At 35.9% G+C, this 13787-nt stretch overlaps 1 protein-coding gene across 3 annotated transcripts in view; it reads right to left on the bottom strand.

The window, feature by feature from the left end:
• DTWD2 (DTW motif tRNA-uridine aminocarboxypropyltransferase 2) overlaps window positions 1-13787 on the bottom strand; it is a 542198-nt gene that overhangs the window by 501429 nt on the left and 26982 nt on the right. For all 3 annotated transcript variants that reach the window (XR_015250695.1, XM_086705715.1, XM_025924832.2), the window contains exons 2-3: window positions 8100-8190; window positions 1149-1243 (exon numbers count right to left, since the gene is read on the bottom strand). Coding sequence is in view for 2 of the 3 variants with exons in the window: in XM_086705715.1 (XP_086561841.1) it covers window positions 1149-1243; window positions 8100-8190 (186 nt within the window). In the remaining variant the exon portion in view is untranslated. The remainder of the gene's footprint in view (window positions 1-1148; window positions 1244-8099; window positions 8191-13787) is intronic.

Genomic DNA, 13787 nt, shown 5'->3' with positions numbered 1-13787 from the left:
ATGTGAAGAGTTCTGGTTTTCACTTCCATTCCCAACCAAATGGCAAAATTCCCAACAGCAGCACCAAGCCCAGAGCAAATCTCACCTCTGAGGGCAAGGCAATGAAAAGTTTGCATAAGAAAATATTATATGAGAAAGTGTTCTTAAACAATAGTTTCAGAGAAGGGAAAACACAATTTTATAAAACTCTAACATGATGTTATTTTCATAATATGAAGCCAAATAATAAAGGAACCCAAAACAATAAAGGAAGGAAAAAGTCTGGTCACTTCCCTGAGCCTGGAGCCAGTATGAGTCTTACTCTTTTGAGATCTTCATATTTTCAAAAGTTAAATTTTGTATGAAAGTAGATTTAACTGTGTTAGATAGGATCAGAATAATTTGTGATGGCTTTGTGAATGGGCAGAAAAGCAAAAAAAAAAAAAAAAGCTTCAAAGTTAAAAAAAGACTTGTAGAAAAATTTAAATATATAATATATAATTTATATTTTTTGATAATGGGTTATATAATAGAGTATGAAATAAGATCCAAGAACATTATAGAAGTGTCAGTGAAGTTATCAACTAATGGGCTACTGTCTATAAAAAATACTGGGCTTCATCAAAAAGAATATTTTAAATATGACAGGAGAAGGCATTCTATCCTTTAAAAAAACATGACATGCTGTAACAAGAATACTAAATATAGTACTAGTCGCTCTGCCTTAGAAAGCTTTAATGGTCTAAAAATGGATAAATATGTGTTTATTTACATAAATGTATACCATATATAATTGTTAATTAAAAAAAGAAAAAACAAAACTAAATCTAATACAAGTACTCTATTCTCCCAAAGGCAGTTTTAACCAAAATGAAATAAACAGGAAAATATGCCTTTAAAAGGCTCAACATATATTACTATGGAATTCAGATAATCCCTTTGTCTATTGCACTTGGCTCATGTTTTTTGAGGGTCTTTTTGTTTGCTTTGTCATATATATATATATATATATATGTATATATATATATATATATATATATTTTTTTTTTTTTTTTTTTAACCTCTGCCAATGTACCATGTTCTGGGTCTGAAAGATAAGGTAAAGGAAATCATTTTTAAAGCTCTGTGTAGCTAAGAGTTAGGCTAAAGTGCCCTAAAAAGTAATTTACCTTTCTTCACTGAAGCGACGACCAATCTTGACTTTACACTTGTCCTGGGGGAGGCATGCTGCTAAAAGGGGAACTGTCCGCAACACTTTGTTTTCCTTTAATTAAAAAATTAATCAAAACATAGATTTGCACGTAGACAAACACACTTTTAAAACTTTCATGATGAACATCTGATTCATTACGGGATAGATAACTTTCACAAGACTTGTATTACAGAGCACAGCTGAATAAAAAGAGCTAGTTTCTCTGAGTTATCGGTATTAATAGAATACAAGTGCACATTTTCCTCTACTTGGGTGTGTTCGAGGTTTACTAATCAAATAAGATAACATTAAGCCAACTATTGGTTAAGGTTATGAAAAACGAAATTTGTGTTTAACTAAATTGAACAATTTATTCTACATTTCAGTAGTAATTATATTTTATAGTACGTCAACTTGAAGATAACTGCCTAAATCTTTATGTCCAGAAAAAAAGTGCTAAAAAAAAAAAAATAATAATGGGTCATATCAAAGGGACACAGAAACCAATGTTAATTTAAAGAGCTCTCAATGACCAAAATGGAACAATGTGAGTAACAAAGTAAGTAGCAAACTATTTGGATTATGACCCAAAATGCAAAATAAATAGGAGAGGAGAGACAAATCTTCCTTACAGAAGAATTCCAAGTAATAAACATAAGTACTCCATAATACAGCAGGTGGAGCTTGCTTAATCTCTCCTACCCACCTGAATGCAGACTGGATTTATGGCCTACTTCCAAATAATAAAGGGTATAGAAAGAGGAAAAATATAAAAACTTTAGAGTGGGGAAATATGGTGACCATTCCTATAAACTCCATTAACTATCATCAGTGATTTTTTTTCCAATGTCCTAGCTTCTAGCATTAAAAACCACCTTTTTGTCACAAGAATCCTATCCTTTAGGGCATGTGGGTGGTTCAGTCATTTGAGCATCTGACAATGGGTCAGGTCATGATCTCACAGTTCACGAGTTCGAGTCCCACACGGGGCTGACCGCTGTCAGGACAGAACCCACTTCGGACCCTCTGTCCCCCTCTCTCTCCAACCCTCCACTGATTGAGCGAGCTCTCTCTCTCTCTCTTTCTCAAAAATAATAAATAACATTTAAGAAAAAAGAATCCTCTCCTTTATCCTAGTATACCCAACTGATTCACTGTTTTGCCTGAGCCTCCTTCCTCTGGTTATTTTGGTCTACAGTGGTCAGTCACTGTCTGGCTCTTCTCCACCAGCCCAACTAGGAATGTCAAGCCTGATCAAGTAAGTGATGGAGTCCCTCTCTAACCAGTTCACCTACATACAGCCCCCGTTACCTTTATCAATTTATATAACACTGCTTCATATATCCTCAAAGTAAATTATTTCACCATGATAGCACAATACACACAGCATATTAATACACAAAACAGTAATGTTATACAGAATTTACTAAAGTAATTAAAAATAACTTTGTCATTACATTACATATGTTGGTAACAAAAACAAAAAGTATGGCTAGTAACAGTATTCATCAACCACTCACACACACATACACCCTTCAGGGACATTTTTGTGTCAACCTCTTTTGCCCCTAAGTGTCTGAAGTGTTGATTACAATAATACAAAAAGGTAAATCTAGAGACGCTGAGGACAGTTAAATTCATCAACCTAAAAGTTGGCAAACGAAATAGGAGAGTCAGAATTTGCTGGGACTGTAACTAAAAAGAAAATGCAGCAAGCCAGAGCTGTGAGGGAGCCTGAAATTAATGTGGAGTAGCTCCTACGAGAAAAGGGACGGGAGGAGGGGGGAGGAGAGGTTTAGGACATTTTCCAGCGTGTCCTACTGTTTTCTTCCCTCCTTACAACCTCTGAGACTACGATACATTCTTAAACCACTCTCCGAACTTCTATCAACATACAGATAAATGTCAAATTAAATAGTGCCAAAAGATCTATAATGTTCCCAGATACACTCCCCAATACCACTTCCCAGAAGCAATCACTTTAACTCTTTCAGCTATTTCCTTTGGTAGTTATCTCCATATTTCTATATAATGTGTCTTACTAATTTTTGATTTATCAAATTTAAATACTACCTACAAACTACCATTTATTGTCATAATAGCTGACTTCAATGTACATAATAATACACTGACTGATTCATGTAATGCTCACAATAAACCAATAAAGAAGTATATCTTTTATCATGTCCATTTTACTAATGATGAAACGAAAGCACAGAGAGGTTAATTAACTTGCCCAGGGTTACAATTTACAGAGCTATTAAGGCTTTAAACTCAAGCAATCTGGCTCCTGAGCCCTTCCTCTTAATTAATGCACTGTGTCACAAGAGCCCCTTAGAATAAATGAGGATCTACCTTTCTTCCATCACTCCTTACTCTCATATCATCTAATATTTTTAGTTAAATCAATCGACAGTGCTTACATCACTATGGTTACATATACACTGTTCACAAAAGGTCATGTGGTTTCACAGAACATGTCCTCCTTGTAAATATTTTTGTTATTTTGAAGGGTTTTATTTTATCCTTAAGTAATTTTCTACATACATATATCTACTCTTTGAAATGCTCCGCCATATCACCTCCATATCATCCGCTCCACCAAATCTTTTTTTTCCACAGCCCCCTCCTAAAGCCTACCCAAGTGGTCTTGATCACTTTTAATTTTGAATACATTTTTATTTTTTAAAAAAAAGTGTGCTGACATTAAGCACAAGGCAACCCAGTATTATTGAGTTAGATTAAAACTAGAAAGCTCCTTGGATGATAAGGAAAACAATATGGATGTACTTGCATAGAACTGTACAAAACACACACAACTGTAGATGGATCACCTACACCATGAACTAACCATGAAAGAAAGAAGGGAAGGAAGCAAAAAAGGTGAGGAAGAATGAATAAACGAAGGAATAAAGGAATGAATAAAATATTTGAAAGCATTTAAATTGCCACAAATCAATGAAAACACCTACTTTTCTGAACTTTCACTTTTTATTTTAATTTTTATTATTGAAGCATAGTTGACACACAATGTTATATTAGTTTCAGGTATACAATACAGCGACTTGACAATTCTATACATTACACAATGCTCACCACAATAAATGTAGTTACCACCTGTCACTGCACATTACAGTATTAATAACTATATTCGCTATGCTGCAATTTTCATTTCCATGATTATTTACTTTATAACTGGAAATGTGTACCTCTTAATGCCCTTTACCGATTTCACCCATCCCCCTACACCCCTCTCCTCTGGCAACCACCAGTTTGTTCTCTGTATGTATGAGTCTGTTTGTGTTCTTTATTTGTTCATTTGTTTTGGTTTTTAGATTCCATGTGTAAGTGAAATCATATGGTATTTGTCCTTCTCTGTCAGACTTATTACACTTAGCATAATATACTCTCCATGTCTACCCACGTTGTCACACAAACGGCAAGACCTCATCCTTATTTTACAGGTGAATCATATTCCATTGTGTGTAAGTGTGTGTGTGTGTGCGTGTGTGTGCGTGTGTGTACACCACCTCTTCTTTATCCATTCATCTACTGATGGACACTTAGGTTGCCTCCATATCTTGGCTATTGTAAATAATGCTCCAATAAACATAGAGGTGCATATATCTACTCAAATTAGTGTTTTCATTTTCTGTGGGTAAATACTCACAGATGGAATTATTGGTCACATGGTATTTCTATTTTAATTTTTTTAATGTTTATTTATTTTTGAGAATGAGACAGAGACAGTGCACACAAGATGGGCAGGGACAAAGAGAGAGGGAGAGAGAAAATCCCAAGCAGGCTCCATGCTGTCAGCATAGAGCCCGATGTGGGGTTCAATCCCACAAACCATGAGATCATGACTTGAGCTGAGATCAAGAGTCAACCACTTAACCGACTGAGCCACCCAGATGCCCCTCTATTCTTAATTTTTTGATGAACCTCCATACTTTTCATACTGATGTACCAATTTACATTCCTACCAAAAGTGCACAAGGCATCCTTTTTCTTCATATTCTCAACATGTTATTTCTTGTCTTCTTGATACCAGTCATTCTGACAGGTGTATGGGGTAATATCTCATTGTGGTTTTGCTCTGCATTTCTCTGATAAGTGATGTTGAGCATCCTTTTGTGTGTCTGTTGGACATCTGTATTTCTTTCTTGGAGAAATGTCTATTCAGGTTCTATACCCATTTTTAATTGGATTATTTGTTTTTGGATGTTGAGTTGAATAAATTCTCTACGTATTTTGGATATTAACCCTTTATCAGATTTATCATTTTCAAACACCTTCCCATATTCATTTTGTTTATTGTTTCCTTCACTGCGCAGAAACCTTTAATTTTGGTGCATTACCAGCACCATTTTTTACACTATATTTTTTATTTTGTTTCCCTTGCTTGAGGAGACATATCCATAAAAATGCTGTTAAGGCCAACGTCCAAGACTTTACTGTCAAGGTGCTCTTTCTGGAGTTTCATGGTTTCAGGTCTCACATTTAGGACTTTAAACCATTTGGGGTTTATTTCTGTGTATGGTATAAGAAAGTGATCCAATTTCACTGTTTTGAATGTAGCTGTCCAGTTTTTCTAACACCATTTATAGAAGAAACTATCTTTTCCCCATTGCATATTCTTGCCTCATTTGTTTGTAGATTAACTGACCATGGAAGTGTGGGTTTCCTTCTGGGCTCTCTATCCTGTTCTATTGATATATGTGTCTCTTTTTGTGCTAGTACCACACTATTTTGATTTCTATAGCTTCGGAGTATATCTTAAAATGTGGGATTGTAACACCTCCACCTTTGTTCTTCTTTCTCAAAATTGCTTTAGCTATTCGGGGCAGTTTGTGGTGATATGCAAATGTTAGGATTGTTTGCTCTGGTTCTGTGAAAATGCTATTGGTATTTTATTTTATTTATTTTACTTTACTTTACTTTAGAGAGAGAGAGAGAATGTGAACAAGAGCAGGGGAGGGGCAGAGGGAGAGGGAGAGAGAGAATCTTAAACAGGCTCCACACCCAGCACAGAGCCTGATGCAAGGCTCAATCTCACCACTGTGAGATCATAACCTGAACCAAAATCAAGAGTCAGACACTTAACCAACTGAGCCACCCAGGTACCCCTACTGGTATTTTAAAAGGTATTGCGCTGAATGAGTAGAACTCTATGGGCATTACAGACATTTTAAAAATGTTAATTCTTCCAATCCATGAGCATGATATACCTTTCATTTGTTTGTGTCCTCATCAGTTTCATTCATCAACATCTTAATAGTTTCATGCTAAAGGTCTTTCACCTCCTTAGTTAAATTTGTTGCTAGGTATTCTATTCTTTTTGGTACAATTATAATTGAAATTGATTTCTTTGTTTATCTTTCTGATACTTCATTGTTAATGTATAGAAACATAACAGATTTCTATATACTAGCGTATCATGCAACTTTACTGAATTCATTTATTAGTTCTTGTAATTTTTTGGTGGAGTCTTTAGGGTTTGCTGTAGTACAATGTAATCTCAAATAATGACAGTTTCACTTCTTTCTTACCAATGTGGAAGGCTTTGAAAACATTAAAATTGCCACACATCAATGAAAACACCTATATTTTAAATGCCATATTATGTCCGGAACCACAAAATAATAAAACAACATGATACTACATACACTGCAAAATGAAAAAAGCATTCACTATCAAAAGTGAAGTTTTATCCAAAACCATTACTGCTGATAAACTCATTTTTGTTATAAATTTGAGTTGCAGAGTGTTGCAAGTTTAAATGCAGCAAAATGGGGCACCTTGCTCAGTCAGTGAAGTGTCCAACTCTTGATTCCAGATCAGGTCCTGATCTCACAGTTCGTGAAATCGAGCCCCACAGCAGGCTCTACAGTGATAGCTCAAAGCCTGCCTCGGATTTTCTCTCTCTCAAAATAAAAAATAAAAACTTTTTATAAAAATAAAAAAATAAATAATTACAGCATAAATAATTATGGTGACCAAAGTGTTCAAATCCTAATGAAAGCATGTTGTTAACACTGACAAAAGGGCTGCTCAATAAATGGAATATTTAATAATTTACAATAAAAGAATAAGTGTTTTCATCATTTGGAAAAGGAAAAAGACTGATATCTTTAAAGACTTTGTTAAAGATTTAAAATAGCATATACTTCAGAAATTTAAGGAAAAAAAAAAAATCCCTTCTTCAAAAGCCTAATTCAATAGATGATATCCTGAGTTCCCAAATGTTAGAAGACTTTTAACTTCAGTTAATCTAAACCCATTTTGTACCATGCATCAACTAATTTTATAATGATTCTCTTTTATGGTTATCAATCAAATCCTTCCCTCCATTCTTCATTACTGCAGCTAATCAAGAGTTACAAACACCAGCACATGCATAATTCTCACGTATATAAGAAAATATTAATTAAAAAGTCTTTATATATAACACATATGCTATAATATATACATATTTGTTCTATTCATTTAAAGAAATAAAACTTTATATATTCATTTTCTAACACTAAAATGCTGACATTATTTCTACTTATCAAGAAACATTAAGAAATATAAACTATGATCAAAATTTAAAAAGCAACGAGTTTCTTAGTTCTTCAATCACAAAAATCTCATTTTTTCTTCATGCAAAATGGTTGGGGTTCTCAATTTCTATACTATTCAATTACAGTTTTTTGTGAAACAATACTGTTTTATGAAATAACCATTTTTATCTGTCTCTAAAGCATATGACACTATACTATGATATAACATACAAAAGAAACTATTTTTTCCCAAAGACAAAGCATTTATCATCAGTTTATTTTCAGAAATGTTAAAGAGCTGGGAGGTATAAGGATATTCATTGGTGTGTTTTCTCTTATGTTCTAATATTCTATTTGCAATTATGTATTTTATAAAATCTTACCTCTGCTGGATGTTGAATTATGTACAAATGAGTAGAGATATGCAGAGGATGCAATGGTAGAAATGGACACAAACATACTTTCTGAGGCCGGCTAAAGGGCAGAAAGAAAAAGGAAACCTGTAAATGCTTAAAATACAATGAAAGAACAATAACCCAAAACCTGAACATAATCCCTCTTCTCTATGTAAAGACATTTGCCAAAGCTGCATTCTTTTAAAATGAAACACCAAGAGTGATTCAATCAATTAGATTTTAGATATGAGCATTCGGAAAATGATTCAAGTAAATTCTTTACCATCTATATAGATCAAAGTAACTGAAAAAAATCTGGCCTGAGTTATTAGTGAAGAATACTCATAAGCCATCAACATGGTCTTTCTAATTCCTGAGGCAACACTTCTAACTTGCATTCCAAATCAAGAAAAGCTCTGATGTCAAAGAGAAATTCGGCAACTCTTCTAAATCATCTGATATTGGAGGGAACAATATGATGATAAAATATAGGAATACACTTACCACCTAGAAAAGAGTTCTAATCAAACTTGCCATCAATCGACACAAAGAGCTTACCAATTGTAAGAAGAAACCCAAATGGGCCACCAGATTACATTTAGCTAGAATTATATCCACAGAATGTCTGCCTTATCCATTTATTTTCCCTTTTGTTATTGTTTGTCATTTTTGTTTTACTTACCTCTTAGTGATGTACTATTGTTTTAGTAACACTTATACTCATTACAAAATTCAAATGGGATAAAAGTATACATTTCCATCTCAGTCCTCCAACCTAGGGGATCAGTTTCTTGTGTGTCCTTCCAAATGTATTATAGGAATATACATGGATCTTTTACCATTAAAACTTATATTTGATGTGTGTGTTTACAATATAAAATTCATCAAACAGCCAGATACAGTATATCATGGGAGTACATTTTCATGACAGGTCACTCTTACAGGCAAATGTTACATGCCATTACAACAGTACACAGTGAATCTTAAAAGAAATTCCCAACAGCATACTATTACTACTACAAAACTGTTATCAATTCCTTCTTCAGTTTAACTTACGAAGAGTTATAGCCTGAAGAAATGATTACATTAATAAACCACAGAGTGTGAGTAAATTGGTTCAATTAAATCTACCACCTCATTCTGTAAGAAAGTGTCAAACCTATGCTCCTGCTGAAGAAATTATCTAGATGATATCTTAAATGGAGAAACATATTGCACAACATGACCACGCCTCCCCTCTCCACCAAGGAACCTAGAATGGATGGTCAATCCAAGGAAAACCATCATAATCCACTTTCCAGTGATAGCTGACATGATTCAGTATGATTACTCTGCCCTACAATGGATTCCCTGTTAAGAATGGGAGCAGAGGTATAGGGATGGAGAGCATCTTTCAGTGGTCATAAGAAGAGTAAACATGAGTAAATACAGAGAGGAGCAAAGATGGTTGACAGAACTAGGTATGTTGACAAAGAGGTCAAAGGCTGCAATTAGAAAAGACTCCTCACTGAGCAGAAAGATGAAGAGGATGAAATACATCCAAATTCTAAAATTTTAAGTTGCTGACTTTTTATATGAAACTCTACATAACTAAAATGCACAATCCGATGTCACTAAAATTCTTTTGTAAAATGTAATTTAATATCAAATGAAGGCAATTTAAAAATTCAGAATTTAAATGGATATCACCTTAAATACCTGTAAGCTGTTTGACACTTAGACTATGAAAGAATGCAAAAAAAAAAAAAATCAAATATCCTATATAGGAAACATTCACATATCAGTAAACTCAAAAAATTGAAAAATCCAGTCAAGTAAACAACCTGGGTAGAAGCTATAGATTTCTGTGGGCATTACAACACTAGGTAAAATAAACCCTGAAAATAACATCTTTAGCTTATCACACATATAGTGATTATAAAAGTCCTCAGTATGACACTTGAGACACTGCAGAGAACTGCTCTGCTTTTCATGTCTGACCAAAACCTTTGTTCATAAAAGAAAAAGAAAAAAAAAATCAGTTACTTGAAATGGTAGTTTCCTTCCTAGGAACACATCTTTGAACTTTAGGAGGATTTAGAATTAAGTAGTTTGGAGAGTTCCACTTCCAGGAGGACAGGAAAAGCTGCTTCACAGACCAAAAGTCCAGTGAAATAAGCAAAGCTGACCAAAACTATTTTAAAAAACAATCACTGAAAAATAGAAATACCCTATAACCCAGCATACTGGGTATTTATCCAAAGAATACAAAAACACTAATTCAAAGGAACACATATACTATGTTCATAGAAGAATTATTTACAGTAGCCAACATATGGACACAACCCGAGTGTGTCCATCGAATGATGGAAGGTGTGGGGTGTGTATATCCATACATATAGTGGAACATTATTCAGCCATAAAAAAGAATTAAATGTTGCCATTTGCAACAACATGGATGGAGCTAAAGAATAAAACGCTAAGCAAAGTAAGTCAGTCAGGAAAGACAAATGCCGTATGATTTCACTCATACGGGGAATTTAAGAAACAAACAGGCAAAGGGGAAAAAAAGGAGTAAGAGACAAAGTAAAAAACAGACTCTTAACTATAGAGAACTGACGGTTACCAGAGGGGAGATGGGTGGAGGGATGGTTGAAACAGATGATAGGGATTAAGGAGTGCACTTGTTGTGATGAGCATTGGGTCACGCATGGATGTTTGGATCACCTTATCGTACACCTGAAACTAATATAACACTATGCTAACTTAAGTGGAATAAAGTTAAGAACAAAAAACAATCACTGTAAGTCCCTTGCAATTTTCTAGGGCATATTCAAACAAAGAAACACTACTCCAGAAAATCTACTAAAACTTGGTATTGGGACCATTTGTGGCATCTGAGCCATAACCAATTTCCTACCCTGCCCCAGGTCAAGCTGACAAACTCCACTCCATGTAGGTGTGACCAAGAGAACCAACCTCCCTCTCAGTTTTTGGTTTTTTTTTTTTTTTTTTTTTTTTTTTTTGAGAGAGAGGGAGACATAGACTCCAAAGCAGGCTCCAGGCTCTGAGCTGTCAGCACAGAGCCCAACGTGGGGCTTGAACTTATGAACCGTGAGATCATGACCCGAGCCAAGGTGGGACACTTAAGACGCTTAACTGGTTGAGCCACCCAGGCGCCCCACTCCCTCCCAGTTCTTAATCAAGGCTTATCCCTTATGTCACAAACAAGGCAGGCCACCAGCATTTCTCACCCCCTCCACTCCAAGCAGGCTAAATTTCTGGCAAGTGTGGTCAAGAGAGCAGAGGCTGCCTTCCTCCACACAGCCTTCCTCCTATAAAACAAGCTTTACCGCAGTCCAGGAGGCTGGCGATGCTAGAGCTCCAAGCGTCCTCAACCCAGTCTGCTCACAGAACTTAAGTTTGACACCAGAAGCAGCAAGCCACAGGCTTGCTCAGCCCTGTACCCAGAACACTGGCTAGGAGAGTCTGCCCAGGAGAGGCAGACTGTAAGAAAAGAGAGGTCCGAAGCTCTCCCTAAAGGGACTGACTTCATTTGAAACTGACTTCATTTGAAACAGAGTGTGAGCAAGTTCAAGCCTAAGGGTGCTCTCAAAGACAATAACTCCTCTTAATAGAGACCAACAAGCTGTATCATAAGCCAGACAGGGGATCAGAAAGAACCATGGAAAGAGACAGCTTAAGAAGAGCCCACCTGCAGTCCGAGCAAACCTCAAAGAGTGGCCTCAAAAACTACCCCTGCCTGCTTGTAAGTGGATCAGACCGTTGAGATAGGTATAGCCTAGGGCACTGGATAGAAAGGATAGGACAATCAGCCGGTAATTAGTGGAGCCTAACAAGCAGGATGTTTTACCAAAAGAAGAAGGCATCTTAAGGGAAAGATCTGGAAAAGAGACCTTCAAAGAGAACCCTGGTAAAACCACTGCGATAGTGGTCTTCTTTAACTAAAACCTCTGAGTTGTATACCTTAAAAGAATGAATGCCACGATATGTGAATCATATCTTAATAAGGCTGTTGTTTTTAAAAATGTGAAAATGTGGTGGAAAAATAATGTTCAACCTAAATTAAGTAAGAGACAGGCATTTTGCTACTAGACGGCATTATGTTACGTGAAGGGGGGGCTTCCTTTCCCACAATGTAGGCTGCAGGAGGGCAAAGACGTGGCCTTTCCACTTTTCACCCCAGCACCTAGCATAACAAGCTACCAATGAATACTGCAGAACACATGATGGGATCCCTCTGCATTCCCTCCTGCCTCCACTTTGGGACACCATTCTCCTCCTACACAATTCCTCATCCCACCCTTCCCTTTGCTAACATATCACATATTGATCTCTCCTTCCTTTCCTCTCTAATATTTAAGCAATTAGTTTGTATTACAAATGAAATTCAGAGTCTCAGATCTCCCTTTGCTGTAATTTGTGACCATCCTGGTAAGCAATAACACCTGAGACAAAAAGATTTACCGAAGGAAATACTTACCAAAAGCAAAAAAGAAAAACAGCATTTTATTGTAAAAACCATTAACGATGATTTAAGCTAAAATTAATTCTTTTGGTTTCTACTTTGACAGGCTCATAAAACATCATTACCTATTAATTGTAAAGCATGTCCCCTCTATTAACCTAATTCTAGTTCTAATAAGCTCTAATAAAACTATAGTTCTTTAAAACATTTTGCATTCCAACTGATCAAGTTTATGTTTAGCAAGTTACTTTACAATATAAATTTGGGCTTGCTTGTTACTTTATTTTTTTCAACTTTTTTTTTTTTTTTTTTGGGGGACACAGAGAGACAGAGCATGAACGGGGGAGGGGCAGAGAGAGAGGGAGACACAGAATCGGAAACAGGCTCCAGGCTCCGAGCCATCAGCCCAGAGCCCGACGCGGGGCTCGAACTCACGGACCGCGAGATCGTGACCTGGCTGAAGTCGGACGCTTAACCGACTGCGCCACCCAGGCGCCCCGCTTGCTTGTTACTTTAACAGCAAGTTCGCTCATAATTTCCTCCTCCACAATTGTTTGCATGCACTGCGCTGGTGACTAGCTGCTCAAGTATTAAACCATCTCTTACCAAACTACTGGATAAGTAGCAGAGAAATTGTTCTCTTCATTCTAAAACCTTCTCTGAAGAACAAACAAGCTTCCCTACATCCAAACTTAACTCATGAAGGTTTAAATATTTCAACTTGGTAATGGATTAAATATAAATTCAACAAATTTTTATTCAAATATTTATTGTATACCTAACTCTGTGACAGAATTAGGCACTTGGGACAATGTAACAGACAAAGATTCCTGCCCTCATGGAGCCTATTCTATCTATCTATGCCAGAAGGAATTTTTTACAAGTTCCTCGCTTCCTATGAACTATTACAGTTGACAGGAAAATAAATACCAAATAACTACACATCAAAAGTGATTATAATAGTAAACATTCATTTTAAAATAAAAATCAAGCTACTTCCAGAATTTTTGTAAATCTGGAGAAGAAATGTTAATGTCTGAAGAAATATCAACTGGCCAAATGGGTACAGGTTTGGGGAGTAACTATTAAGATATGTCACTGACAAGGTCATTCATTATCTTGCTAGGTGATCTTAAGCACATCAGAGGTTTTCAGTGTCCTCCTTCACAAAGCTGGTCACACACCAAGAAAGTTCTGGGGAATAACTC

This window comes from Puma concolor, chromosome A1, assembly GCF_028749965.1.
Source record: "Puma concolor isolate L17-30 chromosome A1, mPumCon1.1.hap2, whole genome shotgun sequence".
In the NCBI taxonomy this organism is placed as follows: domain Eukaryota; kingdom Metazoa; phylum Chordata; class Mammalia; order Carnivora; family Felidae; genus Puma; species Puma concolor.
Note: the sequence above shows the minus strand (reverse complement) of the source record. Positions and strands in the feature narration are given on the sequence as shown.